The following is an 11,182-nucleotide window of genomic DNA, read 5'->3' as shown; positions in this document are numbered from 1 at the left end:
TCATAGGAGACTATAAAACAGTTTGGTAGGCAACCAAAAAGACAAAGGAAAGCTCCCAAAATTGTTTTTACTTACAATTTCTCTTGGGTGAGGTACTAACCTGGGTTTAAAAAGCAACATTTTCAGAACAGTCTGAAGAAAGGCCTAATGCTCTAGGGCAGGGGTCCCAACCAGGCTGTTGCAGAAAGGGGGACCTCTTCCAGGGCCCGAAACTGGGCTCTTGTCTAACACTCGGAAATGAGTTGTCCGAGGAGACACATGTGCTGACAAAGCAAGAGATTATATTGGGGAAAGGCACCCGGGTGGAGAGCAGTAGGCTAAGGGACCCCAGGAGAACTGCTCTGCCACGTGGCTCGCAGTCTCGGCTTTTATGGTGATGGGATTAGTTTCTGGGTGGTCTTTGGCCAATCATTCTAATTCAGATTCTTTCCTGGTGGCGCACGCATCGCTCAGCCAAGATGGATGCTAGGGATTCTGGGAAGTGGATGGACATAGAGTGTCTACCTTCGACCTTTCCAGAACTCTTCTGGTTGGTGGTGGCTTATTTTTTTGTTTTTATTTTTGGTTTTTTTGGGGGATAGAATCTTTCTTTTCTTTCTTTTTTTAAAAAAATTCTTTGTTTACTTCACAACATTGTATTGGTTTTGCCATACATTGACTTGGACCCGCCATGGGTGTATGTGTGTTCCCCATCCTGTACCCCACTTCCAACTCCCTCCCCATCCCATCCCTCTGGGTCATCCCAGCTCACCAGCCCCGAGCATCCTGTATCATGCATCGAACCCGGATTGACAATTCGTTTCACATATGATAATTTACATGTTTCAATGGGTGGTGGCTTATTAGTTCCGTATTCCTTATCAGGATCTCCTGTCATAAAACAGCTCATGCAAATGGTTACTATGGTGCCTGGCCAGGGTGGGCGGTTTCAATCAGCTTGCTTCCCCTAACAAAGCCACACAAAGCCACACAGCAGGAAGCAACTGGCTGGCAATCATGCAAAGCTTCATTGGGGCTCCCCATTTTTCACATTGCTGCCTGAATGCCCTGCAAGAATTCATATATCTTCTTCTAAGAATCCATCCCTGGTGCCAAAAAGGTTGGGGACTGCTGTCTAGCAGGCTGGTTAAAAACAGAAAGTCTCAGAAAGCAAGAGAAAGGTGGGAGACAAATGTCAGGATCAAAGAGGTGCTTAATTTCTTCAATGCAAAGAACAAGGGTATGGCTCCTCCCTTCTGAAGAAATGAAAGCAATGATTGCCCAGACTCCGGCAAGGCTCCACCTTTTTCAAGGAAACGAAACTCACAGCAGCCTAGTCCCAGGCAGCAGAAAAGACAGACGCTAACAGGTTTAGGCTATCAGTTCTGCCTCCCTCCACTGGTTCTCCTGCCCCTTCCTGCCTGAGCATCATGAAGAAACTCAGAAAAAGCCAAGCCAACAAACTGGACGAGTTCATCGAAGATCACCTCCTGCCACACAAGGAGTTCCGAAAGCAGGTCAATGAAGCCACTGACATCATCTGCACTTTCCTGAAGGAGAGGTGCTTCCGATGTGCCCCTCACCGAGTTCGAGTGTCCAAAGTTGTGAAGGTGAGTCCAGAACTGCCTGGCTGGGGAGAAGGGGGGCTGGTTTGCAAGTGTTTGCACAGGGACAGTCAGAGAGAAAGAGGCTGAGGTCTCTGGGGCTGGTTCTGATTTATCCATGCCGGAACTGTAACCACATCTGTGAAAATAACTTCTGGGGAGAGGGAATCCATCTGTAAGTTTTTAACAAATTCCCTGGGGAAGTGTATAAACCACCTAGGTCACGAATCTAGGCAATCTGAATCCTGGCAGTATCTACAGTCTACTAATCTTTGACCAGGTTGGAATCTCACCATTTCTGCAGAGTCTCGAGTTGGTTAAGAGTATACGTTTTGAAAGCAGATAGCACCTGCTGGCTGTGAAATCTTGGGCAAGTCACTTAACCTCTTTGTGCCTCAGTTTCCTTATCCAGAATTTTCAGCACCTCATCAGGCTTGCAGATCAAGTAAAGTCAGCCATGGGCCAGTTTACAGTATTAATCATATAAGGTCATAAGTTACAAGATGTAAAGAGCACAGATTTTAGAGAAAGACAACAGGGTGTGAACTGCATCTCTGTCACCTCCTAGCTGTGTGACTGGACTGATACATGATCTCTCAGCATCTGTTTCACCATCTGGAAGATGACAACAGATAGTAACAGTAGCTAGATCCCAGAGTTCTTGTGAGCATTCTAGGAGTTACAGCTGCTGATGCCTTCAGAGCAGTGGCTAGCACTCAAAATGTTAGTGATTGTTCTCAACATTTTATTTAGGGAGGCTCTTCTCAATGATAAACGTCAGTTCTCATTTGGGGCGGCTCCTCAGGCAAAGGCACGACCCTCAAGGGCCTCGTTGTCTTCCTCACCAGTTTCACAAGTTTTCAGGAGAACTTTAAGCACCGAGTAAGATTCATCAAGGAAATCAGGAGACAGTTAGAAGCCTGTCAAGAAGAGGAAACATTTGAAGTGGAGTTTAAGGTCCAGAAGCAGCGAAGGAGGAGGTTGCGTGCTCTCAGCTTCGTGCTCAGGTCCCCCCAATTCTGCCAAGGGGTAAAGTTTGATGTCCTGCCCGCCTTTGATGCCCTGGCTAAGCATTCCCAGCCACAAGGTATTTCAGTCTTTGTCCTATGTCGGAGATTCTTTCTTTATTTTTTTTTTTTCACAGTTTTGAGCAGAAATCTCCCTCAGTTCAAGAGCCTTTTAAAGCATCCTGTCAACACAGGGAGGAGATCTTAGTATCTCTCTCAGAGCAGGATAATTAGGATCATACTCAGCCACCACAACAATATTAAGCAGCAAATTGGTACAGTTTCGGGGTAAGATGTTTCTTACAGCCAGGCTTACTAGTTCTACTTATGCCAAAGTATGTGAATCTTACCTTACTAAAAATGAAGAAGCTACACATAAAACAGATCACCAACAAGGATTTACTGAATAGCATAGGGAACTATTGGAGAAGGCCATGGCACCCCACTCCAGTACTCTTGCCTGGAAAATCCCGTAGATGGAGTCGCCTGGTAGGCTAGAGTCCATGGGGTCCCAGAGAGTCGAACACGACTGAGTGACTTCACTTTCAATAGGGAACTATATTCAGTATCTTATAGTATATCTTATCTAATTATAACTGAATCACGTTGCTGGACACCTGAAACCAACACAATATTGTCAATAAATGACTTCAATAAAATAAGAAGAGATAAGTGAAAGTTTTAGTCGCTCAGCTGTGTCCAACTCTTTGTGATCCCATGGACTGTAGCCCGCCAGGCTCCTCTGTCCTTGGAATTCTCCAGGCAAGGATACTGGACTGGACTGCCGTTCCCTTCTCCAGGGGATCTTCCTCACCCAGGGATTGAACCTGGGTCTTCTGCGTTGCAGGCAGATTCTTTACCATCTGAGCCACCAGGGAAGCCCAAGAATAGATAAATCCCATCCCTCAAAATGAAGCAGCATAGATCTAATGTAAACTCAGAATGTTAATTTCAGCTACTTCTCAAAGATGGGGAACCTCAGCAATCTTATGCTGAGCGTTGGCATCTATAGACAATCTGCAGGATCACTGGGGCAGGGAGCAATCCATCTCTGAGGCACAGTTCCCACTGTGTACCTTGGAGGCGCAAGGCGTGGCCTAAATGAGACAGACGGGGAACCTCTCTCCTGCAGCCTGACAGTATGAACACCAGCAATGAGATAACTCTCTCTGACAAACACTGAATATGGGGATCCAAAAGAGAGAGTGGGGATCAGAGGACTTTCACAGACAGGGCGACAAGGGAAGTGATCTCTGATCTGATGCCTGAGGGATGAGAAGAGGCCAAGTACTCAAAGATCTGGGATTCCAGAGGAGGAAACAGCAGGTGCAAAGACAGAAATGAACGTGGCATGTTTGAAGAAGTGAAGCAACCAGGGGAGTCAATGGCAAAGTGATTGAGGCAAGAGGTAAGACGAAGGAGGAGACAGGTCTCACCATCCAGGTGGGCCACTGTGAGGACTTGGGTACCCAGAGGTCCTGGGAAGCAAGAAGTGGAAGGATCAGGTTTCAAGGCCTCTGTATGGGCTGTGGAGGATCCAGGGAGGAGGGTGACACCACCTCTCCTGAGTCCAGGTGAGAGACGATGGGTGACGGCGGTGGAGGCGGGAGAAGGGAGGCCCGGGGATGGACCTCAGGCCTCCTGGCTCTGGGCCTGCTGACCTCCTCACTGCCTCCCAAGGCCAGTGAGCTTGTTGTCTCAGAGGGAATGAAAGAACCTCAGAGGAGAGCTGATGCCTTAAAGTTCTGGATGTCTCCTCCATAGGTCATGTGACTGAAGATTACAAACCTGACCCTCAAATCTACGTCCAGCTCATCCAAGAGTGTGAGAAACTGGGGAAGGAAGGCGAGTTCTCCCCCTGCTTCACGGAGCTGCAGAGAGCCTTCCTGAAGGAGCGCCCAGCCAAGCTGAAGAGCCTCATCCGCCTGGTGAAGCGCTGGTACCTGATGGTATGGCCGGCCCCATGTGGGCAGAGCCGAGGAGGGGAAGGGAGAGAGTGAGGGGGGAGAGGGGGGAGGGGTGGCGTGGAGGGAGGCAAGGAGCAGGGAGAGGCGTGGGGAGGAGAGGAAGGAGAGGAAGGAGGAGGGGAGGAATCAGAAAGGATGCAGGAGGCAGGAGGGAGACCAACAGAGGAGGGAAGGGCGTGGAGGAGGGGAGAGGGCAGGAAACAAGAAGGAAAGGATGAAAGGAAGAAGGTGGAGGGGTAGAGGTTGTAGGGAGGGGGGAAGGTTAGGGGGCCAAAAAGGTAAGGCCTGGGACGGGTGCCAGCGACATCTTATTCTTCCTAGTCTTCCCATATCACGAAAGGAGGGCTCCATCCTTCCAGCTATGCTGGGCAGAACCGTGGGTCTTTCTTATCTTTTTCACACACACACACGCACACACACACCCATCCAACCAGTCTGCAAGTGGCTTTGTCCTGTATCTAAAATATACCCATTATCATCAACTTCCACTGACCCCCATACCCTCCCCCGCACCATCCGTAATCTTGGGAGGCTCACGGGATCTGCCCTCAACCTCTCTGAACCCCTGTCTCTGCCGTCTCACCACCACTCCCAGGCTGTTCTCTCCCCTTCATTAGTTCTCCAAGGAGGAAACTCTACTCCAGCCTCAGGGCCTTTGCATGAGCTTATTTGCTTATTGTCGATCTCCCCACTAAAAATGTCCACAAAAGAAGGGATTTATATATTTTATTTATATATATTGTATAAATATACAATATAATATTGTATATTTTATTCACTGCTGTCGCCCCAGAACTTAGAATATTGCCTGGCATACAATAGGTGCTCAGTGGGTAATTATTCAATGAATTAATGAGTGCTAAACCCCTACTCCCCACCTCCCAACACACACTCTTCTGTTCACTTCCTGACTGTCTGAATTTGGGCAAATGAAGTAACCTCTTGTGCCTCCCGTTTTCTCATTTGTGAAGAGTAACATGTCCCAGCAACACTAAATCATGTACCATGATGACGTGCATATGGTTTGTTTGGGTAATTTGCACATTTTAACAACTAATTCCTCAAATCCATCGTCACTATATCTTTCCATTTATTTTTGTCATCTTCAGTTTCTCTCATCAAAGTCTTATACACTACAGGGTACAGGTCTTTCACCTCTATGGTTAAATGTATTCCTAGTTTTTAAATTCTTTTTGATGCAATTATAAATGGGATTGTTTTTAAATTTCTCATTCCAATAGTCTGTTATTTGTGTATAGAGGTACAACAGATTTCCGTGTATTATTTTTGTATCCTACAATACATTTTTGTATTCCTGCATTCAGCTTTTGGTTATCTTAAGTTTTTTGGTGGTGTCTTTTGGGTTTTCTATGTATAATATTATGTCATCTGCAAATAGCAATGGTATAATATCCTCCTTTTTACTCTGGATGTATTTTGTTTCTTTTTCCTGCCTGATTGCTATGAACAGACTTCTAATACTATATTGGATGAATGTGGGGAGAGAGGGCATATATGTCTTGTTTCCGATCTTGAAGTAAAAGCTTTCAGCCTTCACCACCAAGTGTGATTTTAGCTGTGCATTGGTCATATATGGCTTATATTGAGTTATGTTCTCTCCATACCCACGTTGGAAAGAGTCTGTATCACAGATGGCTATTGAATTTTCTCCAATGTTTTTTCTGTATCTGGGGAAATGGTCATATGCTTTTTATCCTTTATTTTCTTAATATAAATGTATCAACTGATTGATCTCTGACACTGAAGCATCCTTGCATCCCTGGAATATATCTAACTTGATAATGCTCTATGACCTTATAATACATTGGTGAATTTACTTTGCTAGTGTTTTATGGAGGATTTTCCCATCTATGATCGTCAGACCTATCATTTTCTTTTTTGTGCTGTATTTGTCTGGTTTTGGTACAAAATGAGTTTGAAATCATTTCTTTATTCTCACTTTTCTGGAATAGTTTGAGATTTGCATCAGCTCGTTAATTCTTCACACGAAAGCTGAAAAATTCATGTTTCTAATTTTTTTCCTCTTAGTGTAAGAAGAGACATGGGAAAAAACTACCTCACAGTATGCCCTGGAGCTGCTGACCGTCTATGCCTGGGAACAAGGAAGCTCAGAACCAAAGTTCAGCACAGCTCAGGGATTTTGGACTGTTTTGGAGTTAGTCCTGAAGCATCAGGGCCTCTGCATCTACTGGAAAAAGTATTATGACTTTGAAAACCCTACTATTAGATGATACCTGAGAGGACAACTTGCAAAACGCAGGTACTCTATCCTCACATGGCTTAGATCCCCATATAAATGAAGCCCTGATTACAGCCGTGGCACCCTGGAAATGTAGGAGGAGGAAGGGTTCCCAATTTTTGGTCATCAGCTGTTGTCAATCATGCTGAGCGCTTTACTCTTACCATGCAATTCAAATAATAAATTTAAATAATAACCTACAACCCTGTGAGGCTGGCACTGTGCTAACCATCCCAGAGATGAACTGAAGTTTGGAGAAAGAAGAGCTTGTTCAAAGCCTTCACAGAAAATGAGTGAAATAACTGAAATTTTACTGACATAACAATAGCTACCGCAATAATAATAATTGCTTCCAGGAAGTGAGAGCTTGCTTCCTGGAGGTAAGACAAAAACACTCTGATAGAGTGGTGGAATTTTGGTTATTAAACCTGTCGTGTATGGACGCCTTATTATGTTTCAGTTACTTTGGGAGCGTGCCAAGTGCTTCTCTAGATCCTCATACCACATCCTTTGAGGGAGGGGTGTTCAAATCTGCCCATTTCACAGATGACGATACTGAGGATTAGAGATTCAGCTGACCTTCCCAAAGACACACCACTACTAAAGAGCAGAGGTGAGATTCAAACCAGGTCTCTCACGGCCCAAATGCAAGCCCCCTTCACCTCGTTTTCAATGCCCACTGTAGGGCAGGGCACCCAAGTTACAACCCAGGGAGGGGTGTCACATGGGGCCCTTCTGCTGCCCCCAGACACCGTCTGCCCAGGCTGGTATTTTGCCCTGCCGGGAGCTCTGAACACCCCAGACGCAGCCCATGTACTCACCTGTCCTCTCTGACTGTTGTTTCCAGGCCTGTGATTCTGGACCCGGCTGGCCCGACTGGAAATGTGGCTGGAAGAGCCACAGAGGTGGCGGCTGCTGGCACAGGAGGTTAGAGTCTGGCTGAGGTACCCGTGCTGCAAGAACTTGGATGGGACTCCAGTGAGCACCTGGGATGCGCCGGTGACACCTCCTGATTCCTAGAAGTAAATGATATTGATGGCGTGTTGAAATAACGACTTCTAGAAGTCCTACGTAAACCAAATGGAATTTCATCTTGGTCTTTGTATTCTTTCAACATGGTTACTAGAAAATGTAGAATTACACCTGTGTCTGCCCCAGAATGAATCACTGGGTTAGACAGCAGGCTTACCAACTTACATTGTCACCCTGCCTTGGTCCCAAAACCAACGTGTCATTTACAAAAGTCTGTTCCAGAAAAACTCCCATAAGGATGCACAAAAGATCAAGATGTTCTTACCGCCTGAGTCACTGGTCACCTAAGTGGCTGGATGACAGCCTTTGGCTTCTCCATATTGCTGTTCCTCCTTTGAGGCCTCCAGCCTTCCCGTGAGATGAATTTTACTTTGATTCTCATAATAGTACATTGAGAGGTGGCCACTCAGAGTCCCCTGGTGAGTGAGAGATGAGGGTGTGAAGTTGAACTCTGGTCCTTCTTCCTGTGAAGCTCCTGCTCTTTGTCGCTGCTCTCCATGTGTCTTCGTACACAGAATTTTTCTGTTTCCCATTTGGGGACCATGAGAAGGGATCTAGCAGAGCTTCAATGGAGGGAACATACTCGGCTGAGGGTCCCAGCTGCTGCCCTCTCCGACCCATCTCCATGTTGACAGCAAAGCCACGCTGCCTACCTGCAACTCCCAGACAATGACCGCGGGTGCCAAGGACACTCAGGCCGCCCCAGCCCTGAGAGTCAGGGGAAGCTCCGACATGGGACATTGGCGAAAGGACTCTCCACCACCTTGCTGGACCTTGTCTTGACTGCAGAGCCAACTGTCCTTCCTTCTTGCCTTCTTCACCCAGAGTCAGATTAGATCAGGGCTGTCAGCTTTCCCAGCTTCTTTAAGAGCCCTGATCATTGTCTCTCACCTGGGTGTTTCCCCAAAAAACAATCTGCCGCATTTAATCTCACATTGGCATCTGCTCCTTAGAGTGACCCAGACCCACACAAGCACCTCTGCCACCACCCTCAAGGTAGGTGTGGGCTCTTCAGCAAATCCTAGCTGTGATGATGACGCGAGGCACCATCCTGCTCATCCTCAGCCATCACCTCTTCTCAGTCAATGTCACGGCCTACGATTAACTGAATTGCTAAATAGTTGCTTAACTGAAGAGCCACATGGATCATATGGTAGATATCATATCATATTGTTAATTCTTGAGGAACTCTCATACTGTTTCCATAGTGGCAACACTGAATTGCATTCTCAGCAAGAGTGGTCAAGAGTTCCAGGCCCTCCACATGCTCACCATCACCAGTGTCCTTTATCACATGTGATAGCTATGCTAACAGGTAAAAGCAATGCCTTATGATTTTGATTTCCATTTCCCAGATGATTCATAATATTGAGTATGGGAATTCCCTGGTGGTCCAGTGGTTAGGACCGGGCACTCTCACTGTTGGGGCCAGGGTTCAATCCCTGGTTGGGCAACCAAGATCAGGCAAGCTACACAGTGTGGCCAAAATAATAATAATAGCAATGAGCATCTTTTCATATACCTGTTGGCCATTTGTAAACCTTCTTTAGAAAAATAAAAATTCAATCCTTAGTCCATCATATAGTTAGGTTATTTGTCCTTTAGCTAGTGAGTTGTCCAAGTGAAAGTCGCTCAGTCATGTCTGACTCTTCCAGGCCAGAATACTGGAGTGTGTAGCCTTTTCCTTTTCCAGGGGATCTTGCCAACTCAGGGACCGAACCCAGGTCTCCCGCACTGCAAGCAGGTTCTTTATCAGCTGAGGCACCTGGGAAGCCCAAGGCCCTCATTATTTTGTCACTAACCCCTTTTCAGATAGTGGTTTGCAACCATTTTCTCCACTTCCATTCCCTTTTCTCCATTCCCTTTTCTCCCTTCATTTTATACCTGTTTTTCATTTTTATTTTATATTGGGGTATAGTTCATTTACATTTTGTGTTAGTTTGAATGTACAGCAAAGTGATTCAGCTCTACGTATATCTATTCTTTTTCATCAGTTACCTTTTCACTTCATTGTGTCTTTTTTCATTTGCTGGGCAGAAGCTTTTTAGTTGGATTAGCTCCCTTTTGACTATTTTTTTTCTATTGTCAGTGTTTTGTTTACACATTCAATTACACTTTGGCAAAGTTGTCAAGAATATACAATGAGGAAAGGACAGTCTCTTCAATAAATCAAGCTGGGAACATTGGATATCCACATGCAAAAGGATAAAATCACACCTTTTCTTCCAGCATGCACAAATATCAACTCAGAAGAGATAAAAGCCTAAACATAAGAGCTGAAACTGTAAAACTCCTAGAAGAAAACACAGGGAGAAAGCTTCATGACATAGATTTGGCAATGAATTTATGAATATCATATCAAAACACAGACAAATGGGGGTGAGTTGGTGGTGCATACTAGTTCTGCTATGTGGATGCCAAATATTCCAGCAGCATTTGGTGAAGGGACCATCCTTCCCCACTGTTCTGCAGAACCACCTCAGACATATGTCCAGAGTCATGTGTGTGTGAGCCTGTGTTATACCGTTGATCAATTTTTGTGTCCTTGGTTTAATACTACCTATACTAATTGCTGTAGCCTGATATTAATTCTCAGTGTCTTGTAGAAAACTGTGTTCTATCCAAACTAATGTCTTCTCTTGGCTCTTTCTATTTCTATGTTAATATTATACTCAGTTTGCGAATTTTCACCCAAAATACAGGGAGGCATTTGATTGGAATTCTATAAATTAGTTGAGGGAAAATGACATCCATGTAATATTGAGAATTCCAGTTCACAAACTTGGAACTTCTTTCCGTTAATTTTCTTCTTTAATTACTCTGTAACCACATTTTATAGTTTTTCCCTGCATTGCTATTACATATGCTTTCTCATATTATTCCTAGATATCCATATTTATATTAGTGTACTTAGCAAGTTTTCTTTAATTTCATTTGTAATGTTGATCTCATGAAGACCTCAATGTTTTCAGTGGATGTGTTGGATTATAGTATAATGAATGAGCTTTATACTTCTCTGAATTTTGTGGTTTTATTGTATTTTGCTGTAAATCTATATCCTGTATGACTACAAGAAACAATAAAGCGAATTTCTTCCAAAACTTTTTTTGACAAGTGTTTCTCAGCTAAGCTGTGATGATTTGGTCAAAGCTGGCAGACACAGGTAACAGAAAACTCGAGGGTGCCGCACTTCAGAGCTGCTGGTTCACCACAAATCCATCAGACTCATCAACAGGGAAGAAAGCGTGCAAGGGATGATGGACATGCTTGGATGAAATCTGAAACAGCCGAGTCATAAATGCCTGATTGCCCAGAGCTGAGCCCCCACTCTGG

General features: G+C 45.0%; 1 protein-coding gene across 1 annotated transcript; it reads left to right on the top strand.

The window, feature by feature from the left end:
* The first annotated feature begins 963 nt into the window (after window positions 1-963).
* OAS1 (2'-5'-oligoadenylate synthetase 1) lies at window positions 964-10,950 on the top strand. Its single transcript, XM_070475352.1, is given in 7 exon segments — window positions 964-1,593; window positions 2,365-2,670; window positions 4,355-4,539; window positions 6,607-6,634; window positions 6,637-6,838; window positions 7,665-7,709; window positions 7,711-10,950. Coding segments are annotated over 7 exon segments (1,077 nt in total). The 5' UTR covers window positions 964-1,409; the 3' UTR covers window positions 7,838-10,950.
* Window positions 10,951-11,182: the final 232 nt, after the last annotated feature.

The sequence above is a fragment of the Odocoileus virginianus genome, chromosome 12, assembly GCF_023699985.2.
Source record: "Odocoileus virginianus isolate 20LAN1187 ecotype Illinois chromosome 12, Ovbor_1.2, whole genome shotgun sequence".
Lineage (NCBI taxonomy): Eukaryota > Metazoa > Chordata > Mammalia > Artiodactyla > Cervidae > Odocoileus > Odocoileus virginianus.
The sequence above is the reverse complement of the archived record's forward strand: the minus strand, read 5'-3'. Positions and strand labels throughout refer to the sequence as shown.